Source organism: Lutjanus erythropterus, chromosome 3 (assembly GCF_056507025.1).
Source record: "Lutjanus erythropterus isolate fLutEry1 chromosome 3, fLutEry1.hap2, whole genome shotgun sequence".
Classification (NCBI taxonomy): Eukaryota; Metazoa; Chordata; class Actinopteri; order Lutjaniformes; family Lutjanidae; genus Lutjanus; species Lutjanus erythropterus.
This window is the reverse complement of record NC_139319.1, coordinates 42,340,221-42,368,051: the sequence shown is the minus strand read 5'-3', so window position 1 is coordinate 42,368,051 and position 27,831 is coordinate 42,340,221. Positions and strand designations below refer to the sequence as shown.

The following is a 27,831-nucleotide window of genomic DNA, read 5'->3' as shown; positions in this document are numbered from 1 at the left end:
ACACATTTCAAAAAATTCAAACTATCCCTTTAACAGTGCAGTGCAGTGCAGTGCTTGGGCTGCCATGCAAAACTACAGAGGAGGGTTGAAACTGAAACAGGAGGTTAGTCTGTAAACGGTGAATATTTACAGTGGGCAGTTTGGGTCATTATTTTACTGTCCACCATCTTTTTTCATTCTTGATTAACATGAGGATTCTTTTTTTAATCATGCCACCATGTTCATAGATCTCAGCAGTGAACTTGGTGAGTACTGTGTTTTGATTATGAATGGAAATGACAGCTGTAACTACTGAGCTAGTTAAATCAGACACACACTATGTTTCCATGACAGCCTCCAGAACTGAAGGCAGCACAGTTGAGTACAGACTGAGTCTCAGCTTGATTTGGTTTAAGAGAAATGGGGCGTGTGTTATCGTAGACCCTTTTCCACCAACCAAGTGGTTCCATTCAAGACTCTTGGATCCTTGGTGCAATCTGGCCAACCAGCACACGTTTTGGCCAGTTTTGAGTGGAACCATTGCAGTCAAGAATTTCATCAGCAGAGGGTGTCTCACAATGCCCAGATGGGTTTATATTTAGGTGCACAAACAGGAAGGTGGAAACGGCCCATGTAAGTCAGACTAGCTGCTATTTTTTAGTTCCAGCTGGGAACCAACTTTTTTAAGTAGTGCTCGTTGCAGAGCCAAATTTAGCTCTTTAGCACCTCTCTGAATCTAGTGAGGCTCCACCCAGGGTTTGTGATTGGGTAGGATTAGGGTAAGAATATCAGTGAAACTGGCCTGTTGTTGGTCTTTGTGTGTGGCTAGATGTCTAGCTGGGTTCAGCCACACCCATTGGCTCTGCTGTGAGCAGCCTCTCAACTTTTTGGGTTCCAAACCGATTTATTTTTTGGTGGGAATGCTCTGAACAGTTGAAACGGCAACGTGGCTGGATCCATGTTGGTGGAAAAGGCCTGTGTTAGTCAGACTAGGTGCTCTGTTTGGATCGGCACCATTCCAGCGGCAGTAATGTGTTGTTGACCCTGAATGTTCAGTGCTCAGCCCATTGTGTTTGAACTCTGCCTGTCTTTACACCACCATGGTCTTCACTGTCACAGTGACTTGTTTTGTTCCTCCAGCCCACCAGGTGGCGCTCTAATCATCAACTACTACTGTTTGCAGTGACTTTACAGAATTAACAACACATCTCAGATGCTGGGCTCAGGATTGGGTTCTCAGTATTAGCAAAGCAACATTTTGTGCTGCTCTGTTAGTCTGCTAGCATTTAGTGCTGGTGCATGTCACAAGTCCAAAACCACATCCCCACTGGGCCAGCTTATGTCTGGGCCTCTGGCAGGGACCGGCCAGGCTCACATGGCACCGAGGGCCCGCCCACTACCAGTCCATTTGTGCTGCGACACAGCAGGGCTTTGGTTGCTGTGGCAGCTGTTGTTGATGAGGAAGTGCTGCCACCAGTTATGGGGCCGTTGAGGTTCCGGTAGGGCCGCTGCCGTGGTAACGAAGCCCTTCGACGGGGGGCAGGCACAGCAGCTGAACCACGGAGGCACACCGAGGGGAAACTTAGACCCACCAGGCAACAACCTGGACAGGAAAGTACCTCATCCTGCTCAGAGGGGCCGCTAGGTTCAGAGGACAGGACCTGGGCTCCGCTGTAACCATTAGCCCGCCCTCCTCCACCCCACTGGATCTGCTGGCCAATCACAAGGCCAGAGCCGTTGTTGTTGTTCAGTCGTGGCAGAGGAGGCAAGGAGGGCGGCCCATTGGAGATCGGAAGTCTCCAGCCATTTATTCGTAAAGAGGAAGAGGACGTGGAGGTGAGCATGGGTCTTCCAGGTGTGGAGTCCAAGCCTCTCTCTGCAGGCTCTGGAGACTTGGTGCAGTCCATGGGTTCTGTTAGACACACGCTCTCCTCATCCTCCTCCTCTTCCTCGTCCAGACGTTCCAGAGACACCATCTCCAGCTCCACAGGAAGACCTGAATCGTCTCTTGTCCCATCTTGCTCCTTTGACAGCTCTCTCTTCTCGCTTATCTCTATGTGCTCCGCCTGCAACCTTTCATCCACCTGTTCTAACAAACCTGTCGTCTTCCTCGTGTCCTCCTCCATATCGCCCCCTGTCTCTCCATTAATTTCTGCCAATCTGATGTCCTCATCCTTTTCCTCCTCCATGTCTCTTGACAGGGCTACAGTCCGGCTGAGCTCTGGGGTACAGGGGAGCGACTGACACCTCCTCGGCAGTGCTCGTGTCCCTGGCATCCCTCTGTGAAGGTGAGGGGAGGTGCATGGGTCACGAAGCGCTGGAAGGGTGAAGGTCAGGGAGATGACAGACTTGCTGGGCGTGTCTAGGAGTTTGCACCGCCCCCCGTTCAGGTCCTGTCTGAGAGAGAAGGGGTTGACCCGCGCAGGGGTCCCAAGGAGAGGAGGAGTCAGGGTCGCCGGGGGTAACATGTCCGACTGGCTCCTCGCCAAGCCTTGCCGTTGCTGGCTGTGATCACTGAGGTGACAAGGAGAGCTGCGTCGCCGGTATGGGCTGACATCGACCGCCACGGGCTCTGAGCGAGGGAAGGAGGTAGAAAGACATAAGAGACATGAAAAATAACCAAGACCCAGACGGTGACAGGCTAAGAAAAACACAAAGGACACCAGGAATGTGTAACACATTATTCCAATAACCCAATAACTTTCTTTTCAGTCAGGGGCATTAGGTTCACGATGGGCATTGATATGGTGGGACTGTTTTACTGGCCGTTGTGGCTGTGACATGTAGCCAGTGCTAGTAGCTATAACTGCAACAATTCTAAGTTAATTATTAATCAACTATTAAATTAATGGCCAACTATTTTACTCATCAGTTAATTGTTATGAAACAGTTTTCAAAGAAAACATATCCAAATGATCTGATTTCAGATTCTAAAATGTGAATATTTTCTGTTTTTTCTTTACTTTACTCCTCTCTGACAGTAAAATGAATATCTTTCGGTTATGGACAAATCAAGACATTTCAGGACAAGACACTGGGCTTTTGGGAAACTCTGATTAACATTTTCCATCATTCTCTGACATTTATGGATCAAGCAACTAATCCATTAATCAAGAAAATGCCCATGAAAATAAACGCAGTTCAGCCCCACTAGTATCCCTATGCTATTGACCATTTTAAAAAGCACCAAAATGAGTCACCAGGTGTATCTTAATACAGTACTGCCAGTGACAGTGTACACTAACATCCTGAGTCTGATTCTGTTTTGATCTGATGTACTTCACTTCAGGAACACACACACCTACAGACAGGAGAGGAGGAAGAGACACTGAAGGGAAATAACAGAAACAACCAGAGTCTCCTGAGTGACCTGAAGACAAACACACACACCCTCAGACCAAAATTTGTTTCATTTTCTGTGTGAACACATGAATAGGGATCTACAGCAAGGACCACATGATGGGAAATTCTAAGAGTACCTACAAAAAACCTACATTTCCTTAGCAACACTGCTGGCTGAACTAAAATGCTGTGTGTACTCAACTAATCAGAAATGTTCAGCATTGCAAGCCCCACCCCCAAGGTTCCTGTTCTTTTGGAGAGTATGATCCCCTGAGCAGAGACTTTCTGGGAAATGTGCTTTTGGTCCTGGAACTTAATTGAGACCTTGGTCCCTGTGCTGGAAACCGTGGCACCGTGCTCCTCTGAAGGTTCATAGTCACTGTGGTGGAAACTTTCCATAACGGAACTGGCAGCATGGACACTGCATTAGGGTTGAGGATTTTCACAGAATTTTCAAATTCTTATGCAGTCAGTGTGATTGGTATTATAAACTAATGCTGAAGAGGTTTGAAGAAGGTGTCTTTGTTTCAGTTCATGCAAAAATGCCACATGACTTGCTAAAGATCCTCGGCTACAGCAGGCAAGTATGAGTCAGCCCTGAAGTAAGCCAACTTTCCAGGGGAAAACCTAAAAAGGGAAATCCATCTCAGGCTGTCGTGTGATTTCATTTCATGTTGGAGAAGTGGAGAACTACTCCAGGGGCCCAGCACCTTCAGTTTACTCTGTGTCAAGTGGTTTGTGCTACTTTTATCAAAAGTTTGTTTGGATATAAGTCAAACTAAAGATCATTATCCACAGACATGGTCAAGGCCATAAAATGGGTCCTGCTTTAACCTGATCTCAGGGTTCTTTCTTGAGGAGGGTCCCAGCACCAAATATCCTAATCCTAATTACTGTTCAATATCCAAACAAGAGAGGGAAAGAAAGAATTTTAATCCTTTTACCAAGTGCAATGGGCTTCTCTCCCTCCTCTTCTCTCTCCATGCCCTCTAGTGTGAAGACAATGTCAGAGAATGAGGGACGCCTCTCTGCACTCATCTGAAAACAGCACAAGGAAAAGGATCTTCACATCAGTAAAAGTCATTTATTGAGAGAACTCAACAAGAACACACTGGCTCAGAGAGGTCCAGTGGTTCAAAGTAAATGAAAGTGAAAGTGAAAACATTTTACAACTTTGCAACATTATTTATGGCTGATGACAAATGGCACAGTGTGTGTGAGTGTACTTACATTACAGCAGGTGACAGCGAGGCTAAAGAACGCAGGTGGACAATCCCCAACCATGTTCTCAAATGCATCCACGTCGAGACCAAAGTCCTACACACACACACACACACACACACACACACACACACACACACACACACACACACACACATTCACACCAGTGTTTCAGTGACTCAGTGTAATGATTCCTTCCTGTCTTGTTGCTGTGTTACAAATACTAAATAAAAATCACTGCATATCAAGTATGAACAAGTGGAGAGGCTGCAAATCCAGGTTGTATAAGACAATATTACACCTTACACACACATACGAGGGAGATTTAGGGCCACATATAGCAATTTTCCTATTTTGCAATTGGAGAATAAAGCTGAAATGGCAGTTCAGCTCACTTGGACTTCATTCTACATATTTTGACTTTATTCTCCATATTTCCACTTCATTTTCAACTTTATTTTTCCCCATTTTAACTTCATTGTTGACTGTATTCTCCACATTTTGACTTTATTCTCCACGTTGACTTTATTCTTCATATTTCCACCTCATTTTCAACTTTATTCTCCACATTTTGACTTTATTTTTGACTTTATTCTCCATACTTTGATTTTGTTAATTGACTTTACTTTCACATTTCAACTTTATTGTCCACATTTTAACTTTATTATCCACATTTCAACTGTCCTCTCCAGAGCTCGACTCTTCCCCCCACATTTGACTTCATTCTCAAAATGCAAAATAATAAATAAATCTTCCTCCTCTCATTTTTCTTGTCTTTATGCCTGCCATGATACTCTTCTGTACACACAGGTACACACCTCTTCAGTGTTGAACTAGTCAGGTCCTCTCACTGCAGACTGAAAACTAGTTTTATCTGGATCGACAAACTACAACTAGTTTCCTTGTCTGCTCTTCCCTACAGAGCAGTCTGAAACATTGACAGAAAATCTTGTTTTTCCTCAACACAGTATTTGATGGACGATGAACATGTTTCTGTTGGTGACAGAGAGACACATCACTCATACATACACACTCACACACACACTCCCTGACAGCGAGCTGCAGCAGACTCCTACCTCTGTCCTGGGCAAGAAGTCAGGATCAGCTTCAATCCGGGCGATGATCTCACACAGGATGATGCCGTACGCAAACACATCCACCTGAGGAGAGGAGAGGAGGTGTGTGTCAGATGTGTCCTGGCTGTTCACTCTCATCATGCACACACAGCTTTAGGCTTCAAGCTAGATTTCACTCAGCAGTAATCACAACCATCTGGGTAGTAGAGGATTAGTACAAATATGATTTGGGTTAAAGCTGCTGTGTTAGTGCACAGGTGTCATAAAATACTTGAAAATCTCAGAAATTTCAGGTTCTAGTTCACTCCCTAACTTTGTTTTCATGCCCAATAAAACCTCACCAAGGCTAAGTTGAACTTAGTTGAGACAAAGGGCAGAATTTTAAAATGATATTCACCTACTTTAATCTTGAATGCTGTAACTTAATTTCATTGCAATTTCATTTGAAATGGACCAAAAAAATGTTTTTCTTTTAAGAACCCAACTTCCATATTCTTTTCTATTTTTTGATGGCTACTAACTTCAATCAAATCACTGTACACAAATGAGGCCAAAATGTCCCAATATCAACAAATCAATCATGATGCAAAACTTTTTACAGATTCAAATAATTAATTTAAACCAAACTGATCAGAAAAAAATAACATCTGAAGAAACATCAGTGTGATAGGAACGACCTAATATCTGCAAATCTTTGGGGAAAATTTCTTTGACTGGTATTTTTCAGTTTGGCTCAGGGATCTGTAACCAGTGGCTTCATGTGGCTCGACAAAAAGTATATTGAAATAAATAACACTTATTAAACATTTTAATTTTCATTTATCATCACTGTAGGCTTAAAGGGAGTCTTACATTCGTCAGTTGTAAAAATTTGTAGCCTATACACCACATTAACAAAAAACCTGCCAGCAAAATCACAGGACATGAATGAACTGAGATGCTGATGTTAAACAGCTGCACTGTTTGCATTCAGTGAAGAAGAAGAGAAGAAGAAATGAGACGGATCTCCAGGAACTGCGTGTTTAACTCTATTTTAAGTTTGAAGGAGGAAGAATGTGTTAGTTCTTCTTTCACAAGTCACACAGTGTGGCTTTATGTACTGCCCTCCAGTGGTCTGTGTGTGACAGCTGTGCAGAAACCAAAGTTAATTACTAGTTAACAGTAATTACAAAAACTTTCATTTTTTGCATATACCCAACAATAACAAATGTGTTTTTTCTCCCCTCAATCAGAGCTTTATTTCCACAGCAACATATTGCATATTCTCTAACAGTGTTAAATAGACTATGAATCATATACAGTACAAATACAGTAAATATATACAGTAAATATATATATGTATATATATATATATATACATACACACATTTTTTTTTTTTTTTTTTTTTTGTTAATCGTATCCCGTGTTCACAGCCTTTAACTGTTAAAACAGACAAACGTTTCAACACTAACGTGTCTTCATCAGAGTTAAACTATGCAGAAAGCAGGTTTACCTTCTCATCGTAGAGCTCTCCTCTCAGAACTTCAGGGGCCATCCAGTAGGGGGAGCCCACTATGGCCAGAGGCTGCTTCAAACCATCACTGCAAAGAAAACAAAATTGTCCTTTAAGTCAGCTTAATGTGCAACTACACATATCCAGCCAGGTTGTTAAATGGTAAAACGGCTTGTCACATATACACTTCCTGTCAGTCTCTTAGACAATGTTTTCCAGCTAAGAATGACATTAGACTTTCTTGCTTCTTTGTTATGAGACTGCAGCAGAGGAAAGATCCTGGATTTCACCACACTCACCTGTAATCGGGGATCTTCTCTGCCAGGCCGAAGTCTCCCACCACAGCGGTGAACATGCCGTTATCACAGCGCACCAGGCAGTTCTGCACAGGAAGAGAGTCAGGAGGTCAGAAATGTACCAGTTCAAATTTGCACACACCTCAAAGAACAAAAAACTATTTTTCTCACTGACCTTTAGTCTAACCATGCAGATAGTTTTGGTTTGATCACTCTGTGACATGAGCCTTCTGTTCCAAACTCAAGTTACAAAGTAATCCACCTGGACTGGATGCTAGCAACTATCTGATTGGTCACTGCAGCACCTTGGCGGATGAGGTAGTACCAGGTTACAGCAAAAGTTGAGCCTAGTCAGGCTGAGAGGGTAATTTTAAAAATGTATTCTGATACAGTTACTGATTACCTGTTAAAAATGTATTCAGTAACATAACCCAAGTATCACAATGTTGAAGTAATGTAACTTGATTATTTTCCATTAATTTTGGATTACCTCAATGTTAAATATGGTGAAATTGTTTGGCCATCGTTATTTATTTTAAACTGTAATCCTGCTAATAATCTACATTTTCTTTAAAAGTATCTATAATCTGATTACGTACTTTTTATCTGTAACCGTAAAAGAAATCTGTTTCCTTTTCCTGGTATCCAGATTATGTAATCTCTTTACATTTAATCTCTTAATTTCTAAGCCTTAGCCTAGTTCATCTTTTTTGACGATGACCCTGCATATTTTTGCTGGAGTTCCACGTTGACACTCCTCTCTGTGATACAACGCGGCCTCATTCAGGTGAATAAAGGGGCAGTATTTCTTCACACAGTGCTGAAGAGTTTCTGAGGTTTGAAAGTAACAGCAGTACTATATACAGCATCTGAATAATCCAGCTTGTGTTTAGCTTCCTGATTGTCCAGCCCTGTCCAGTATCACGGGATATAAAAAACTTTCAGATAAGAAACACTCTTCAGGTTGTTTCCTGTTATTAATTTGTCTTCCTGTTCCTATTTGTGTTAACAAGCGACAGGAAGAAAGATTTTTCACAAAGGGATGTGGCAGACTATACTTTATTTATTAGCAGTTAGCAAAGAACAACAAAGACTAAACTTAATTGTCATGTTTAATCTAAATGTCGGAAAATAATGAAAAATGTTCAGTCCAACATGATGTCTTCAACTGTCTTGTTCTGTCAGACCAAAATCCAAAGATACTCACTTTAATAGTTGAATATGTTAATAAACTGATAAAAGCAGGGAATCTTAACATGGGAGGCTGAAAACAGACCTTTTTTTTTAAACATTACTTTTATCACTAATTAATTATCAAAATTTTTATATCCTTTTTACCACTTGCCCAGTTGGTCAAGTCAGCTGCTAGATTTACTAGCCCAACATGGCATTTTAGTTGCCCTGGGAGAGCAGGCAGTCCTTATTGTTGAGCCATGAAACAGCCGTGTGCAAGTGATCCAAGCCCACACAACAGTATCCATGAGCAGAGAAGCACAATGTAATCTACTTAGTTACTTTTAAAATCGTAATTGAGTACCGCATACAATTTCAATTAGTATCCAAACCTTTCATCTGCACTTTTGGAGCCAATAAGACAACCAATGACAACATAGCAATGAAAAAAAAACAACAACACTGCAGCAGACACAGGTGAATCACCAGTCAATTCAAATCAGATCGCGAGATTCCCACCGCTGATCGATGTAGCTGATGACGCCCCTGTGACCCCCTCTAATCACGTCATCCTCAGTGTTGTACCTTGGAGGTGAGGTCTCTGTGGAATATGCCCTTGCTGTGCAGGTACTGCAGCCCTCGGGCGATGTCCAGAGACAGGCCGATCCGGACGCCCCACGACAGGTACAGATCACTGTCCAACAGCTGCTCCAGGTTCCCTCCATTTATATACTACAGAGAAGACAAAATACAGAGAGGACAGTAAGACAGGGAAGGGTCAGACACCAGACACATCTTCAGTTCAGCTTCTGTGAAACACACTGACAGTCAGCACACACACAGATTTATCGCTTGAATCATTTATTACAAACACAGCTTATGGTGTTGCCATGGATACCACCCTCTGTGTTACTGTATGTTAGGAAGTGTTGGGGTTTTACAGACTAGTGGTGAAAATGCTTAAATCTTCTCTGAATTCAATGAGGGAACAGTGAACTTAAACTCTGTTGAGTTTCTTTTTATGAGACACTGAACTGAGTTTGTCCCTCATGGTGTATTTTGGTTGCTCCTGTTCTTGTACTGTGGCCACTGCTTGTACTTTTCTTTTAATGACACTTTCTCCTGCTACTCCACCACATTTCAGAATTAAATGTATTTTTTTTATTACTTAATTGTGATTATCTGACAGCTTTACTAACTATTTAACTTACAAATTAAGATTTTTGCATACAAGAACGTCACAGTGTCAATTATTGAAGTCATATTTCACATAAAAACATTTCATCATTCCAGTGTCACACATGAAGATATGTTGTTTTTCCTTTTAATTACTTTCATTTGTTTTGGTAACACTTTCTAATGACGGTCATGTCTATAATGCATTGTAAGGACATTAAAATCATCTTTATAAAAGTTTATAATCATGCATGTCAACTTATAACAAGGTTTAGTATTCATAATGCTTTATAGCTCCACGCTAATTTGACAGTGTTTGAGAGAAGAATCTGAGTCCTGGGTTACACAGCACATTATAACAACCATGACTCTAGCCAGTTATAAAGACACAGAGAGCTGCTCTAAACTGCCATAACAGATTATAAAGTTATTGACATGGAATTTCTTATAAACATCAATAAGACATGATAGTATGATGATTGTTTTAAGTGAGGTGACAGTGATGTTTATAAGACACTGTTCCATTTAAGAAAAAAAAGGAATTTAAAATCTGTTTTGATAAAGTTTTATGAAGCCCCATAAATGCATTATAATGCCTAAAAGTGTTCCATTTGTTTTTAATAATTTTAATTTTCTACAGCTGGCTGGACAAAACAAGCAAAGTGAAGGTTTCACTTTGGGTTCTGGTTCATTTCTACAAACCAACCAATCAATCGATTCATGGTGAAATATATCATATACATTGATTTTTTTCTGCACCAAGTGCTTTATACATTTTCCTGATACTAGATACTTTTACTTAAGCAAATGATCTGAATATGATCACTGCTCTGACCATAAATTTGTAAAATGTATCTTACAATCTCCTGAATCATTCTATTTTCTGCATATTTCCTGAAGAACTGCACGGTGGATGAAACAGATGAAACAGTTCAGCACAGTTTACGGTAAACAGAGTCCTCTGCTGGTGAGGACGGCTATGTTCAACTATGTCTCTGTGGTAACCATGGTAACAACTGCACACCATGTAATAGGCAGCTTGGTGTGGTGTTTTGATTATTTTATCCATTACTGGTACAGATATGCAAATGTATGTATAAGCAAGGTGCAGATTTTTTTTTTTACCACCTGCCAAATGTCTAGCAGCCACTCAGTAGATAACCACTGTGTTTTTGTTGGCTGGTGAGTGAAACTAATGTACCAGCTGGATGTTTTACCAGCATCCGGCTGGTGGCTGCTGCTAATTTTGTGTCCTGTATGTCTAAATGAAACAGGGTGAGAAAAGAGGAAGGCTAAAGACAATGAAAGGACACTCAAAGTCAGAAAAAAGAGACATTTCAAGAAGTTAAAGAAGTCTGACAGTACTTAAAAAAGAGACATGGGACTGATGTTTTACCTCAGTCAGAGCGTGGAGCTGACCTTCGTGCACACAAACCCCAAGAAACCTGAGAAGAGGTAAAGAAATATGACTGAAAAAATACTGTCATTTTCGACATTCGCATGATCAGATCCAGCCTTTCAAAACCCTATATGCAGGAGGTGAAATGTGACTCTGGCAACCCCTTGTGTTTTCTCCACAGTAGTGAAAAAGGTTATCTGAAACAGCTGGTCTTGAATTCATCTTTCATGATATGCCAGAACACTTTGTGTGTTAATTTGGTTGACTAATAATTTGTCATAGTTTTAATTTTTTTAATTGATGTAAACAAGACAATAGCTAAAAAAAAAAAGTAATTTATGATAACAAAAACTTCAACAAAATCAATAGACACTTTCATTAATGAATAAAAACGAGATGAAAATGTTAGGGTGGGACTAGTTGGAAAGAGATCCAGTCTGTTTGTGTAGCAGAGATTACTGAGTCTTAGCCTTCACATACTGCATGTCTCATAAACTGCACATAAATGTCAACATTTGGGAGAAAAAGATGGATAGATGTGGATGAATTCAAGAAATTCAAGGAAAACAAGACCCTTAACATGTGGAGCAACAATCACCAATAAAAACCCGACAAATGTGAAACATTTGCATGAATCGTCCTGAAATTCATCCAAAGTTTTTTACAAGATAATTTTTTTCAGCTAACTTCAGTGAGGGCTGTACTATGAAGGAAGCTCAACACAGCTGGGCTTTCTTTACACGAGCTGCTCAACAAAACCTAAAACCCCAGTCAGAGAAAGGGGCGTTTGTTGCCTCATCTTCTTCCACACAAAGTGAAGGGATCGCGAGCCGCCCACTTCACTCAGAGTGATGAAAGCTGTGGGAAAATACAAAACATACATAACAGCAAAAAACAACTGTTGCTGCAAATAAGGGAGGAGAGGAGGAATGCTGTCAAAAAATTACTTATTGACTGAATACTATCTGATGTTTATTTCTAACATGACAACTGAACATTAAACTACTGAACTTCAAACAGCAGATTTAAACATGATGCTGTCAGTCTGACACTGTCTAATGATGACAGAGACGTGGAGATCACTTCAGGTTTTGGCCAAATCAAAGTAAAAATGAGTTCTGAGCTGCAACATCAGAAATCCAAAACAGTTTTCAAAGTGGTCTGTAGCTGCTTCATCATTATTTCTATGTGTGGATGATACACTGTGTAAACGGAGGTTCCTGTGACAGCGCGATGCATTCAGTTACATTACATTATGTTAGATTTCTACATTATACGGCTTCATTCATTGATATTATGAACGTACAGCTCAGTAGGTTTTCATTTTTAATGCCTTCCCTCTGTTCATAATCTATATCGCTCACAAAGAACTTTGTTAGGAAAAGAATTAGTTAAAGAGCGGCACTTTTTAAAGACGATTTAATCTGAAACACAACCCGCTCTCGACCAGGTGATGAGTTCAGCATCAGTTACCATGGTGATCTAACCAGGTCAAATGAGAGACGCTGTCCTGACACTGAATACCATGGCTTTAACATACCACGCTAATACATTAATCTCACCTTATAATACACCCCGTTGGTGTGTTTTTGCTAAACTGAGATACAATAGAAGCTAAAAAGAAAACACAGCGGCTCCAGCAATATACATATCTATAATGAGTTTGGAAACATTTTAGACTAAACTAAACTCATTAGAGTAGATAAAATCTACAGTAGATTTACCTGAAACTAAGTCAGAATTTGCTGTCAAATGTAATACTGGTTTCCAGTAGCAATATTTATTATATTTGTCTGTGGACACGTACTCTTAGGATGATTCTACTCTACCAAAGTTCAAAATCTTCTATTTGACTTTATTCTAGGTAGGGGTGGGTGGTATAAATGGTATACGGTAGAAACGATTTGAATTTGGCCAGTGGTAGAGATTTTGACTATCCCGGCCTACCGCGACAGCGCATGTTGATGATGTCATCAAGCTGGCGAACACCCTCTGATGTGCAAGAAAGTTTAATCACTGCATGCAAGGAGCATAAACACTAGGGATGTTCCTGGCGACCAATTTCTCTGTCAATTAAATGCAAAATTTAATTTAGACTAGTCGACTAGTCTAACACTAAGAAAACACTCAGAAAGCAATTTAGCAGAATTTATCAAATTTATAATGTTAAACGTTTGAAAAAATATAGTGTGTTTGAAGAGTCATTTGAAGCCGTTAGTCACAGTCTACAATCGCCAAGTCGTACTTTAAATGCCACTGAAATGCGTGCTACTTTGTGCTGTGCAATACAATGTGCAATTAATGTACAAAAGAGAGGGTCACAGTGTCTGCAGGTAAAGGACACAGAGCTAACATTAGCTGCCAGCCTGACACACAGTGTGACTAACGTTAGCAGTGCTAGTAACATCAGCAGCAGCAGCTCTGCTTGCAGGTTTATGTCTGTGTCTGTGTTTAATGTGGTCACATGTTTCTCCAGTCGAGTGAAAATATATCAGCTTATTCTGTCACAGTCTGCACTCATCTGTCCAACTTTGCTAATATAAACATCCGGGGTTGTCAGGGCGATCGGTTCATACGTGCTGGGTGAGAGGTGCTGTTGTCTGACGGTGACGCAGCCCTGACTAGTGGCCGGAGGCTGCATAAAATCTTAGAGGCAACTGATAACAGGCATCATGCATGAATGAAATATTGATAAATATTTTAAATGACTAGTATTTCTGGTGCCGACTAGCGTGGGTAAGGACATTTAATTGTATAGTTGACTAATCGCGCGCATCCCTAATAAACATCAATGTTCAGTGTTCGTATTTGCACTAGATATTGCAAGTTTGAAATTTGTTGTTCTATATTTAATGGAAAAGAAACCTGTTGAACTTGAAGGATTTTTATTTCAAATACGTGCAGCTTTATTTCTGTGGAATATAAATAAGTAATCGGGTTAGCAGGAAGAAATTGTAATGTTTGTTTTTTACATTTTGCACTTTATTTTAAACAATTTAGAATTTTGTGCTTTACTAACATTTTACTTGTATTTCTTTTATTTAAAATATCTGCATCTGTCTTTATGTTATTTGAGAATTTTGTGTTACATTGCTTGGAGAAAGATCCATTACACATCTTCAAAATTACTTGAAAGGTTTTGGATTCTTTTTTTAAAAAGTTTTGCACAATAAATGTTCTTAAAATGGCATTCTATACTATTTTGAAGTGTGGTTATTCTGCTGCAATGTATCTGCTAAGTGAGTATGTTCAGAAACAGTCATTTTGACATAAAATAATAGTAAAATAGTTTGAGGTTACCAGCAGAGAGGTACAACAATGCCTGAACAGTGATTTCATAACACAGGCATCACACATAGCGTTACCTTTTGATGTTAGAAGTATATTTTTAGATATACGTTGTTACCTACCTGAGGATGTTGGGATGGCAAAGTCGGTTCATGAGCTGCACTTCTCGTAGCATGTTAGCTTTGTTGCTAGCCAGCGTGTTCATTTTCAGCGCCATCACCTGCCCTGTGATCCGATGCTGCACCTGGAAAACAACCAGAGATGATTTACGGTGAGAAAGCAGAGACACAGAGGGACAGCCAGACGTGGTGGTTCACCTACATGACACACAAAACAGTAGTGAGGGGACAGGTGTGGCAGCATCCTGATATTGATCCATTAAAATATGTCCCAGTCAATCTATAACTCAATCTGATTCTTGGAGCAAAATAAACTATAAACATACTGTGTGTGATTATTTTGTATTACTAGTACAAAACTGTAAATTTTGTGCTAAATTTGTATTTGAACCTCAATCAACTGTTTTGTAAAATTATAAGCCGTTTCTCTTTTTCATTTCCCATAATGGTCATCTGGAGTTGAAGTGTTATGGCATCAAGATGACCATGTTATAATTTTATTCCCTTGTCATTTCTCTTCTGTGAGTGAGTGAGTGAGTGAGTGAGTGAGTGAGTGAGTGAGTGAGTGAGTGAGTGAGTGAGTGATCACTGGACCTACAGCTTGTCTGCAGCTAATCTTCAATACTACTGGACTGATCAGCCTAATTGTTTTTGTGCACATACACGACTGTATGCAGAAAGAACTCTGTGATCACAGTCTTTTAAAAACTTTAAATAAAACCGTAATGCCAGAGACACATCATTTTTGTGAATGCAATACCTCAAGAACGCCTTGAGAGCATTTCTTCAAACTTGACAAAAATATTCACTTGGATTAGATTTTGGTGGTCAAAGGTCAAAGGTCACTGTGACCTCATGTCTGTCCTGTTCTTGTGAACATGATATCTCAGTAATGCCTGAAGGGAATTTCTTCAACTTGGTTAACTCAGGGATCAGCTCATTAGGTCACTGTGATCTCACTCAACACATTGTTGGCCATAACTCAAGAATTCATACACTAATTATGACAAAATAACAGATAAAATATCTAAATGACAGCATGTTTTTTACTTGAAATTATTCACTGGAATCTCACATGTATAGTGAGAAAAAAAATACACTTCATACTTTTTATTATTATTACTATCATTCCATGTTAAATTCCTTCAAAGTCTTTTCTACAGACATTATATGAGTCTGGACAGACATGTATGTAAACTGTAACTTGACTGATTGGTGGAAACAAACAATTGTGAGGCAGTCATTCTATTTCTGACTGCTCTGTTTTATACAACCACTGACAGCTGACTTCTCATTCAAGTATTCAATTAACTTTGTAGGATTTGTTGAACAGTCCCTCCAAGAGTTTTGCAATCTTTTCTTGGGACTGATGTGGGATAAAATGCCTGATTTCATGGCAGCTTTTCTAAAAACAAAAAAATTGTGGTGCATGATGTGATGTTTTTAGCTGTTTTTGCAATGAAATTATGGGAGCAAGAGAAAATCTTCTTTTCATTAAAATCAAAGGCAACTTGTTCCAGCGAGAATAAAAGCACATTCTGCCCTGAGTCTTCTAACTAACCTTACCAAAAAGGCTCAGGATTACAAAAATGTTAATTGTGTAAGGCTACAATGATGGGTCCAATTTGCAAAAAAGTTGCAGCAATTGAACAAAATTGCAAGGTCATGCAGAATTCACAGGTATTGGTTGAATTTGCATTAATTCTTGCGATCGCAACATTACAGCTTCCCGGAGGGACTGGTTAGAGTGGTAGGCTAAAATTTGGAAACCCCATGTTTTCACTGGGTTAGAACCCAGGTCAGTGTTCACTTGTTAAAACGGTTCCTCCTGTGTGGTGGAGAATCACAGCGTCACAGTGTATGAACAGGCTGCAGGTACAGCAGCTCTGTGATCGTGTGTGACTGGACAGGTCATTGACTGGTAATGTGTGCCTGCAAAGTTCAGCCAGTGTCTGGACCTGCAAGTGCATGCAACTGTGCCTGTGTGTTTATGTGTGTGTGTGTGTGTGTGTGTGTGTGTGTGTGTGTGTGTGTGTGTGTGTGTGTGTGTGTGTGTGTGCGCGTGTGTGTGTGTGTGCGTGTGTGTGTGTATTAATAGCGTTGCACTAATAGGCTTTCTGGATTTCCCATCACTCCACCTGATCTGCACAAATCCACTGGGCCATTACTGAGGCCTCGCCCTGCAGCAAACACACTCAGCGCAGAGTTAACAGGAAAACAGTAGGCTGAGTTTAACTGTAATAATTAACTGTATGCATTTGGAACTGAATTAAGATCCATTATCTTGATTATATTGATCAGTGCTCATTCAATCAGTGGATGTTCTAGGAATGGGTCCAATAGCAATAGGTGCAGTGGAAAACTCCTTTGTCAGGCCATGCCCTGTATACTGAATTGAAAACAGTACAAAAACCCAATCAGCTGCATTGAATGACATAAATTTGCTTATTCTGCACTTGATGCCTGCAACGTGTTTCAAAAAAGTTAGGACAGAGGCAACAAAACACTGTGAAAGTTGTGGAATGCTCAAAAAACAGCAGTTTGGATTCCACAGGTGAACAGGTGACAGTATCATGATTGGGTATTAAACAGGCGTCCTCGAAAGGATCAATTGTTCACAAGCATGGATGGGACGACTTGGAAACACTTTATTGGATAAAGGATATTACTACCTGGGCTCAGGAACACTTCATATAACCACTGTTGGTGATTGCATTCTGTATTCCAGCTTTGGATGACACAGCATCAACAGGCTGGTGAAGTATGGTTGACCAGGACCAGCATATTGCTAACCTCCAGACATTATAGCCTAAACTGGCTATCAGAAGATCTTCCCCTAGAAAGCTGTTAGTTTCAGTGACTGTTTTCCTACATTCGACTGAATTTATGAAGTGATTTTGTTGCCAAAATGTGGACTCAGGAGAAAGGGGGCAGTGAAAAATGGGACCCTGAGGAGAATCTGAGGATTGCCAAGCAGCTACATCTACAAACAGTAACACTGCATTAAAGCAAATGAAGGAGAAAAACACAGTTTGTCTCTGCATATACAAATGCAAGTTAAGTCTCTACCATGCAAAGAGAAAGACATATATCAACAACATCCAGAAACACTGCAGACTTCTCTGGGCCCGAGCTCATCTGAGATGAACTGACACAAAGTGGAAAAGTGTGCTGTGGACTGACGAGTCTATGATTCAGATTGTTTTCACTAATCATGGATGTCGTGTCCTCCAGGCTAAAGAGGAAAAGAACCATCCAGATTGCACCAACTTCAAAAGACAGCAGCTGAGATCGTATGGGGGTGTGTTCGTGCCCATGGCATCATGGGTAACTGTCACATCTGTGAAGGTCCCATTAATACTGAAAGGTACATACAGGTTTTGGAGCGACATATGCTGCCATCCAGACGATGTCTTTCAGTAAGACAATGACATTGTCTCGTAGTAAAAGAGTTCAGGTACTAGACTGACCTTCCTGCAGTCCAGACCTGTCTCCCATTGAAAATATGTGGTGCATTATGAAGCACAAAATACGACAACGGAGACAGAAATTGTGTGTTACGAATGAATGAGTAAGAATTTCATTCTCAAAACTTCAACGATTAGTGTCCTCAGTCCCCAAACACTGATGAAATGTTGTTAAAAGAAAATGTGTATCAGTGGTAAATATGCTCCTGTCACAACTTTTTTTAAATGAATGTGTACTTAGAAAAAAACAACAACAAAATTAATCAGTTTGAACATGAAATATCTTGTCTTTGTACTGCATTCAACTAAATATTGGTGAAAAAGTTATTGCAAATCATTGAATTCTGTTTTTATTTACATTTTACACAACATCCCAACTTTTTTGGGTCTCACTCTAATGAGACATCCAGTGTCACTTTTATGTGCCACAGTGGTGCTTTGTGCTAAATCCCAATGCTACAAACACAATAAAAGTGCGAGTTGGGTCATTATGGAGGTGTCTTATCTCAGCTCAGATCTCTTGTCAACAATATAAGAAACAGAATAAATACAACAGGGACTGTAGTGTTAGTGTTGTAGAAGGAGTTGGGTTAGTTTGCAGTTTGCACACACCCACACAGACAAAGTTAAAAGCATGAAACTGAGCATTGAAACATTGGAAAATAACCAGAAGTATCCATATCAGTCAAATCACACAGGGTACTTAATAACTTCAAGTATGAAGTTTCATTGGATAAACAGATGTTTTTAGCCACAGATGCTCGAGTAAAAGATGTTCTTCAAACTACCTCAAGCTTTTTACAGTCATATTCTACACAGAGCACCGCTTCTCTGGATCTGATGTCTTGGTTTCTGGGTGTGAGTGTGTAAAGCTTTGGCTATTTCAGATAAGAGCAGAGGAATGCGGACTGGAATCCACTTTGCATAAACCCTCACCCTGAGCAAATACCCCAACCACTACATGACATGCCTTTACTGTACACGGTCAGGACTGCTACGTGTGAAGGCTGAGTGGGGTCTTGATTTGGAGGTCAGGAGGAGACCATTTATGTACACACATAAATGTTACCTCAGAGGAAAAAGTAAGACACACACACACACACACACACACACAGGTGGTGTGTGAGTAATCTACTTAGTCTGGACAGTGGAACTTGTCCTCCAATCAGCCTGTCAACTCACATACACACACACACACACACACACAGTCTGTAACACACAATAAATATTCACTGATGAACACATGCACACATTTATCTACATGTATGAAAAACAGACACACGTGACATCAGAGCATTTGGGGCAGGACCAGTACAGTGTATGTATATGTTATACATTATGTAAAAACCAATGAAATAAACATCAGTGCGATGCATTAAAGAAGCTACAGTCGGGACCCATGAGGAGTGAGTTCCTAATGCAGTGCTGTAAAGGCCTGTGCATTATGCATCACTTGAAATCATCACCATGGTGCAGCTGCTCAGAGCTACAGCTGGTATCAAACTTCAGTCTGTCCTGGTATTGTTGGTACGGACACACACAAGTAGAGTATCACAAACAGTCAAGTCCTGTACGGTGGTACTAACGTATTCTTCTCAGCTATTGTGAATGGATCACAGTATTGGTACTTAGTTCAGTGTCAGTTTTATCAACTCAAACTATGACAAAAAGTTTAGTGGACCATCTTTTGTCTATACTGAAAACAAGACAAACTAAAACTGTTACAATTTTCCACAGTCTATAAAAAGTAATTAAGCAATAAAAGGTTTCCCCTGGATTTTTTTGAGACAAGGGTGACAAATGCTGAAGAATGTGTGTGATATGTGTGGTGTAAACAATTTAAATAACAAATGAACCAAAAAACTAAACTAAACTAAACTAAACATCTGAAACTAAAACTTTCGAAAACTAAAACTGTTACAACTTTTGAAAGTAAATTAAAAGTAAGTGTGCAGTAACAGGATATTCCCTGGATTTTTTTTTGAGACAAAGGTGGCAAAGGCTGAAGAATGTGTGTGACAAGTGTGGCGTACACATTTACAGCCCCCCCCAATTAAGTTGGAAAAAAAAAAAAGAAAGAAAAATCCTAATTACACTTTTCTGCTTAGCAACTTCAGGGTAGACAAAGAATTGGAGAGATAAAAAAATATTTAATTAAAATCATGTGTTTTCCATGAATATATTCATATAAAAAAGAAGAAGCACTAAAATCCAATAAAGAAAATGGTCTGTCATCTTTGTGCAGTGTTACTAATACAATTCAGTATTTATTTGGTGTCACTGTGTCACATGACACAGATGCAGAAATGCAATTATTATCTATTCAAATAATTAGGTAAAATAAACAAATTACACATAGGCAAATATAGGCGTGCTATACAAGACCAATTTAGTATAATCTTTAATCGTAATTTTCACAAAGTCAGTGTGAGGGTGTTGACTATAACACTGATTTTGTTTCATTCAAACAGTAATTTATTGACGGTCCCTAAATGAACCGACAGAAGTTTCTGCAGCTTGCTGCGTCTGATCAGGTTGGGACAGGATGAACAGGAGCTTTATTATTATGATACCACTGTTACACACTTTTTAATGGACTGAATGGACAAAGTGCATGCAGCATTTGTGTTTTCTAAATGATGTATCAAGTGTGGGCGCTCAAACAGTAAACTGAGGTTCAAGATCAAGTCCTCTTTACTTGTGTAACATAAGCTGTCCTAGCTTTCATTACAAACACACACTGATTGCCTCTAAATTAACTTGACCTTGCAGAAGTTGTCAATGTGTCATTCCTTCATTGCCTCCACACTCAAATGCTGAGCCTGGGCGCGGAGTGCACACACTTCGTATCAGTGCGCCACGGCGGTTGCTGATAAAAGGCACAATAGTTTTGGCTTCATAAAAGCCTTAAAGTCAGAATTTTCAACACGGGCAGCGGCCAGAAATACAAAGGTGGCCTGCCTTTAAGTTAGACAGAGAAAACCCTGAATAATCTGAAAGACACATGGATGGACACAACGACACAACAAACACGGTTTGCTCTTGCACTGGTAAAATTGTATCCTTCTAAAGCCAGATCTGTTCAGTTGTAAATTTAGCCACTTCACTTGCATCTTACAGGTTCATGCACTACATTCATCTATAATCTCACTGAATATTAGCCGAGCAGCATCAATAAAAACAGCTGTGAACAACCAAGAAACGACAAAGGCCAACACGCAGACACAGCTGTAGATTTGAAATGCTGAGAAACAAAGTTTGAGAATAAGGCCAATTAGATGAATAAGAGCGAGGCATAAGAAAAAAATAAGGAGGAGGAAGTTTTGGTGTTTTTTTTTTTGTTTGTTTGTTTTTTTGCATTTAGGAAAATAATCAAAATGTTGAGGGGAAAAAAAATCGAAATACCATTCTGAAAAAACATCCTCACCCTCTGATTTATTTTTTCTGGGACTAAGACTAAAGTTTGACTTATCTGTTGATGCTTATCTGTGTGGTGAAGGATGAGGGAGATGACTGTGATCATTTAGATGATATTTGAATCATTTTTCTATAACCTTGCTCAATAGTCTGTAAAACCCACAATGATCCAACTGCTGTGCTGAGGCTTTTCCACTTTCAACAAAAACTTGCAGGCAAAAAAATGGTCTTTAATCTACTTAATCTATATCAGCCTTTACTTCACAGTGTTTTTTTTTTTGCAGAAACATGTAGCAACAGTGAAACACAAAGCCCCACTGTAGTCATACAGCAGCTTTACTTAATGAGATTGAGCTGCTCTGCTCCAGGGGAAGTGATGCAAGCGGGGGGCCGTTAACTACTATAGATTACTACGTTCCTGCTCACTGGATTTTCAGATCAAAAACAGCACTGTGTGGACAAAAAAAACACAAGAGGGTTTGCTGGGGGTGTGTTACTTCAGATGCAGCTAAGATGATGACTGATGATGATTAAAACTGAAACAAAATCAAAAGGCAGGATCAGTGTCACACATTAAGACTAACCATATAGAAATCAGTGATGGGACGTAACTAAGTAGAAATACTTTGTTACTGTTCTGAAGTATCTGTACTTTATTTGAGTATTTATTTTTCTGACAGCTTTTTACTTTTATTCCCTACATTTTAACACAAAAATCTGCTTTCTTCTCCTTACATTTTCAAAAGAGGCTTGATACTTTAGTTTCGATGCAAGACGAAAACAACGTAAAAAGGTGTAACAAGATGAAAGCAACATAAAAGACAACCTGACAAAAATGACATAAAAGACATAACAAGAAAAAAAATGACATAACAATACAGAAAAAGACCAAAGTGACAAACAAGATGTAAGAAGATGAATAAGGCATAACAAGACGTTGCAAGATGAAAATAAGTTAAAAGACATAACAAGGTGAAAACCATGTAACAAGATGAAAATGACAAAAGACGTAACATGACGTAACAAGACAAAAATGATGTTCAAAAAGTAACAAGACAAAAACAACATAACTAGGGCGATTTGTCAATATAATCGGCGTCATTACAAAAATACGTCAGTTTGCATATGATTATGAACTGCTGCACCTGGTCAGAGCACGGATTCACCTGGAGAACAAGCTGCAGAGAGCCTCACAGCGATCATCTAAAGTGTGGGAGTATTTTAGACAAAGAAGCAACAGTTTGGCTTTCTTAAGCTCCACAAACCAGACGTGACTTATCACAGTGGGACAAACTGCTCCATACAAGAGCTGGAAGTGAAGCACCGAGCGACCTGTCCTCCTCCTCCTGCAGCTGCAGCAGCAGCATCGCCCTGTTTACTTTCTGACAGCACACAAACACAAAACACGAGGACCATCAACACGTGGAACATGTTTCTGTTAGAAGAAGTCACTTTAATTAGCTTTTCTATATGTTTCTTCATCGCCCCAGTGTTAAAAGTGATGCCTGTGCTGCTGCTGTTGACTTAACATCATGTGTCATCTGACGGTGTTGTTTTGGTCTTCCGGAGACAGACATAATGTAAATTACTGCCTGTAATTCATTTCAGTTTCAAGATCTTTTACCTGCAAATGACTCCAGTGATGAAATAACCAGTTTAAAGTTTAAGTCAAAATACTGTTTGTCCAGTTCAGTGAGGGGCTGAAACATTGATTAGTGATTAACTCAAAATGCATCGCAGCTCCTTTTGATTTTGAGGTCCAGTATTTTCTGATCATCCATCTGACATGGAGTCTATTCAACAGGGTGGATATTAGACTAACTTTAAAATGTGAAACTATTATCATTATTCTAATGTATTTTACATGTCTGTTTTTGATACATATTTTAGGTTAATTGATTGTTATATAATTCAATAATAATACAAAAAATCATTGTTAGATTAATCAATAAATGAATCAAATATATAATTGATAGGTTAATCATTTAAAAGATAATTGTTAGGCGCAGCCCTAAAGATAACAAGATGAAAATGACGTATCAAGACAAAAACAATGTAAAAGACGTAACAAGCTAAAGCATGAGCCATGGAGAAAAGGGGAGGTTCACTTAGTTTAGCACAGAAACAGTCAGCAGCAATGTCCTTCAGAGGACGACTTTTCCCTTTTATACTCTGAGGTCATTTCAGAGCCTGCACTTTTTCACTTTTTACCGCAGTAAACATGTTGAGTCAGTACCTCTACTTTCACCAGTCTTTTTTAAACAGGTATCTGTACTTCTACTCGAGTGCAGAATGTGTGGACTTTTGGCACCTCTGAAAGAAATATCTGATTTTCTCGCTGATGGTCTTGTTTGTTTATGTAGGTCATGTGAAAGTATTAGTATTAAACTGAGACCATTTCACAGTCAGTTAAAAACTTCTTGTGGTACATTTAACTACCCCTTATAGCGTGCTGGCACCAGGACAAACTCACCTCCTACAACAAGTCCTCTAGAGTGTGTCATATATTATGATTCAGATTAACACGAGGCCAACCATAACCATTAAATTACTCTGTAATTTAATAATGGCATAGCTGTTTGTGGGGAAAAAAGTGTTTAAGTCAAAAATCGAATCAAATCGTGGCATTAAAATCAAAAGTCAAACGGAATTTTGGAGAATTGTGACACCCCTAGTGCTGCAGTACTGTGAGGAAAGATTTTACGAGTCATCTGAGAATACACCTTTTTCACAGGTGTTACCATTAATTAAGGTCCTGTTCCATTTAGTTCAGCCAGTGAGCCAACATGCACAGCAGCCCTGATTCTGTTTGACCTGAATGGAAGGAGACCTTAACTGGCATCACTGGTAACACCTGTGTTTAGGGATGCACAATATGGATTTTTTTTCAGTCGATACCGATAACCAATAATCGCCTGCTTCTCATGGCTGATAGCGATAACTGATGAATTTATAATTTCACTCTGTCTTTCAATCTGTCAAATCAGATATTAATACAACTTAATAGCTTATAGCTTTAGTGGCTAATAAAGGTGGATACCAGTATAGACAGGTATATCTGGACAGGCTGATATAATTGATCATGCATTTCTGCCTGTGTTTTCTCTACTGTTTCATATCAATACGGCTGCTTTGAAGACAGTCTACTGTGAACTGAATGAGAAGATGCATTCCTTTTATTCCTTGGACTTTTTATCATGATTTGTGACAAACATTTAAAAAAAGGTTCCAAATTCAGATTGGTGGAAAAGTTGACGGCCTTTAAACTGAAAATGAGCCTACCTTTTCAGCAAAGTTTGTTCAAGGCTGGTCAGTGTATTGTGCTGTTAGGTGCTGATGGGTAAACTTTAGTTTGTTGTGTATTACAGTGTGTGAATAATTCCATTAGGGATGGGCCATGGAGCAGGTAATTGACCAACACGATCCAACACATCAGTTCAGTGCATCTAGTTGATCTGAAGACGAACGTGCACACAGGCAGGGCTGGATTACACATGGCACCTTTGTTAAAGAATTTGGAGCTCTTAATTGTCTGTCACAAACATGATCTCAGATGGGATTCATACCTCTGACTAGAGTTGTTACAATAGCAGAAAAAAATACCAGTATAGAAAAAACTGTATGAGGTTAATTGTTTTGTTTTTTATGAACAGCCTACACACACAGTTCTCATAAAATTTCAGGCTGGACGGTCGAGACTGAACTGAACTGTGGTCTTCAATGAGCACTTGGATCATTTGTTTTTACAGCTTTGGTTCTTTTGATACTATAATTAACATATTGTTTTAAACACATGGCATCATAAAAGTATCAAAGTAGCACTATTTTTGACAACCTTTCCTCTGACTTCTGAGTTACAGCACTGTTGAATGAACAGGGATGCTGCAGTTCTGATCAACAGTAAACGGGGATAATCGCAAACATCCTCACAAGTGACTTTAAAAAGCTAAGGGACAGTCCTGTACTGATTTCCTGATATATTTTGAAATTCTTCTCAGGAAGTCTGCATGTTTAGTCATTCCAAAATCCTGTTTAAATCCTAAAGTGTGTGTTACTTAACAAAATGCAAGGTAAACTGATTCCAGTATGTTTTAGTGCCATTTTAATAGGTTTAAGCATATTTTGATGATTATGGTATAGAAGAGTGTTAGGGTTAGGAATAAGACGAAAAAAATGTATTCCATATTTTGAGAAGAAAAAAGTCAAAATTTCAACAATAATGTTAAAATTTGTTTTTGACTTTATTCTCAAAATGCTAAATTTTTTTTCAAAAATCTTCTCTGATTTATTTTTTCTTACTCCTGGCACTAATATTGATGAGTATTGAGATAACTTTATTCTCAACATTTAAACATTATTTTCAGCATTTGTCTTTACTCTCGACATTTTGACGTGATCTTGAAATGAAATTTGTTTTTATCTTCTCTTTTACACCCTTGATATGGCTTGATATGTTCACTCCAAAATCAAAAATACATATTTTTCTCCTGCCCTGTAGAGCTATTTATCCATGCAGATTTTTGTGTGAGTCCTCTCCAGTATAATGGGACTAAATGGCACCTGGCTTGTGTTGCTCAAAGCACCAAAAAATACATTTGAAAAATTCAAAAACAGTGTCTCTTTCCAAAAGTCATGACCTGTAGCACAGTACTACAGGCCAGAGAAAATATTTTGAGGTGTACTATCCCTTTAAAGCTATATTATTGAGATAATATTGTGAATCGCAATATTCACAATATTTTGAGGAGTAATGATAGACCAACCAAGGTTTATTTTACCCACTGACAGCTTGTATTTCAATCAGTAGATGTCTTACCTTGAAGACCTCAGAGAAGAATCCTGAGCCGATCTTCTCACAGAAGAAGTCGTCAATGCGGGCCAGACTGGACACAGCGCTCCTGAGGGCCCGGTACGAGGACGGGCGGATCCGGTTCGGGGCGTGGATGCTGTGGAGCGGCGGCTCGTCCGGCCCGCCGTGACCCTCCTCGGGATCGCAGAAGCAGCACTCGGCGTGGTAGTCCATGGTGCTGGAGGACCACCACGCTGCACCTGCTCTTTTGTTTCCCACAGGGGAACAGAAATGTCTTTTAGACCACAGTAGTCCTGAGGCGGGAGGTGATGGTGGCTCCCACCATCATGGTGGCAGAATGATGGAAACCTGACCTAATAATACAGCTGTTTTACACAATTCTGCAACTGAGTGCAGGTGATTTCCAGGCTGCAGTAGACCTCAAGTTGCTACTCAAATATAGAGAAAAATAAGATCTATAATAATACTTTCATGAGCCACATTTCTCTCTCCAGTCCACCACTCCTCTATGGTGCCACAGTGCCCCTGAGCAAGACTCCATATTCCCACCCTGCAGGTTTCCTTATTTGTGGCTCCTCCCAAGCACCCCGGAATGATGGATGGAAAAGTCCCACTAAGAAAAGTTCAGTCACTTCAAATCTCCACGCCGCTGCCACAGCGGTTGTAAGAATTCCTGCAGCCCCTGAACGTTGCCTCACGGTGCCGGTACGTGAGGAGGCTCGGTTCCCTCCGTCATCAAGTTAGTGTGGAGATGAGATGATGGATGCTGCAGCTGCACCGTACCGGGAGAGAAGAGGAAGATGAGGAGGAGGAGGAGGAGGAGGGAGCAGTGAAAGCCGTGTAAAAGTCCCTGTGGAAGAATTACAGAGATATCATATGAAAAAAATATAACACAGCCCTACTAAAGATATACAACGAAGAAATATCACCTCTGTGTAATAAAGGGACACACGCAGTGATCGTGTCGCATTGGCCGACTAGGAGCCTCCTGTGTGGGCAGCCCTGTCGGGCCCACACGGTGGCTGTGTGCGGTAGCCGCGGGGCTGATAGCCGCAGGGAATCACCGCTCACAGGGCGATAAGCCATAACCTCCACCGGATAACATCAACCTGCACAGCTCAACCGGACTGTTTGACTTGCAAATAAATACAGGCCTCATTTGGCCACATTTAATTTTTATGCAGCGTATTGTAAGCCGAATAATAATTTGAGCGACGCTGAAAAAAAAAAAAAACGGAGAATAATGTGAGCGCCTCGTAATTCCATATTTCTCCGGGCCATTAAAAAACCCCGAGCTGCTGTTAATAACGGGAGCTGCTGTCAATGACAAGCGGGTTGCAGAGGCACAGTCGACGGCTTACCTTTCGCCTCCCGTCGGTCTGGACGGAAACGTCGATGCGGTCCGGGTGCTGGAGGTGAGCTGTGTCCACTGATATCGTCCGGCGGCTCGGCGGTGTCTGCCGCTGATAATCCCGTCTGGATTCCTGCTTCACGAGCCGCTTGTTGGGACGGCTACCATAATGACACGGCCCGCAGTCAAGCACGCGAGGGGGATGGAGATGACTTCCTGTCAGA

At 40.1% G+C, this 27,831-nt stretch overlaps 1 protein-coding gene across 1 annotated transcript; it reads right to left on the bottom strand.

Annotated features, from left to right (window-relative positions):
• Positions 1–27,831, bottom strand: tesk1a (testis associated actin remodelling kinase 1a). The gene is made up of 11 exons (XM_084746943.1): positions 27,618–27,831; positions 26,263–27,106; positions 14,566–14,687; positions 11,153–11,201; positions 9,166–9,312; positions 7,411–7,493; positions 7,112–7,199; positions 5,619–5,702; positions 4,552–4,638; positions 4,266–4,359; positions 1–2,551 (listed from the first exon to the last, which is right to left on the bottom strand). The coding sequence occupies exons 2-11, from the start codon at positions 26,467–26,469 to the stop codon at positions 1,317–1,319; spliced, it is 2,196 nt and encodes a 731-aa protein (XP_084603069.1). The 5' UTR covers positions 26,470–27,106; positions 27,618–27,831; the 3' UTR covers positions 1–1,316.

What these genes read in the sequence shown, in the direction of transcription:
- tesk1a (XM_084746943.1), bottom strand. Translation starts at nt 26,469, where the DNA reads ATGGACTACCACGCCGAGTGCTGCTTCTGCGATCCCGAGGAGGGTCAC. An exon ending in TGCCATCCCAACATCCTCAG is followed by an intron (nt 11,202 to 14,565) that starts GTAGGTAACAAC and finishes ACCTCTTCTCAG; the next exon opens with GTTTCTTGGGGTTTGTGTGC. An exon ending in TCGCTGTCACCTGCTGTAAT is followed by an intron (nt 4,360 to 4,551) that starts GTAAGTACACTC and finishes TGCTGTTTTCAG; the next exon opens with ATGAGTGCAGAGAGGCGTCC.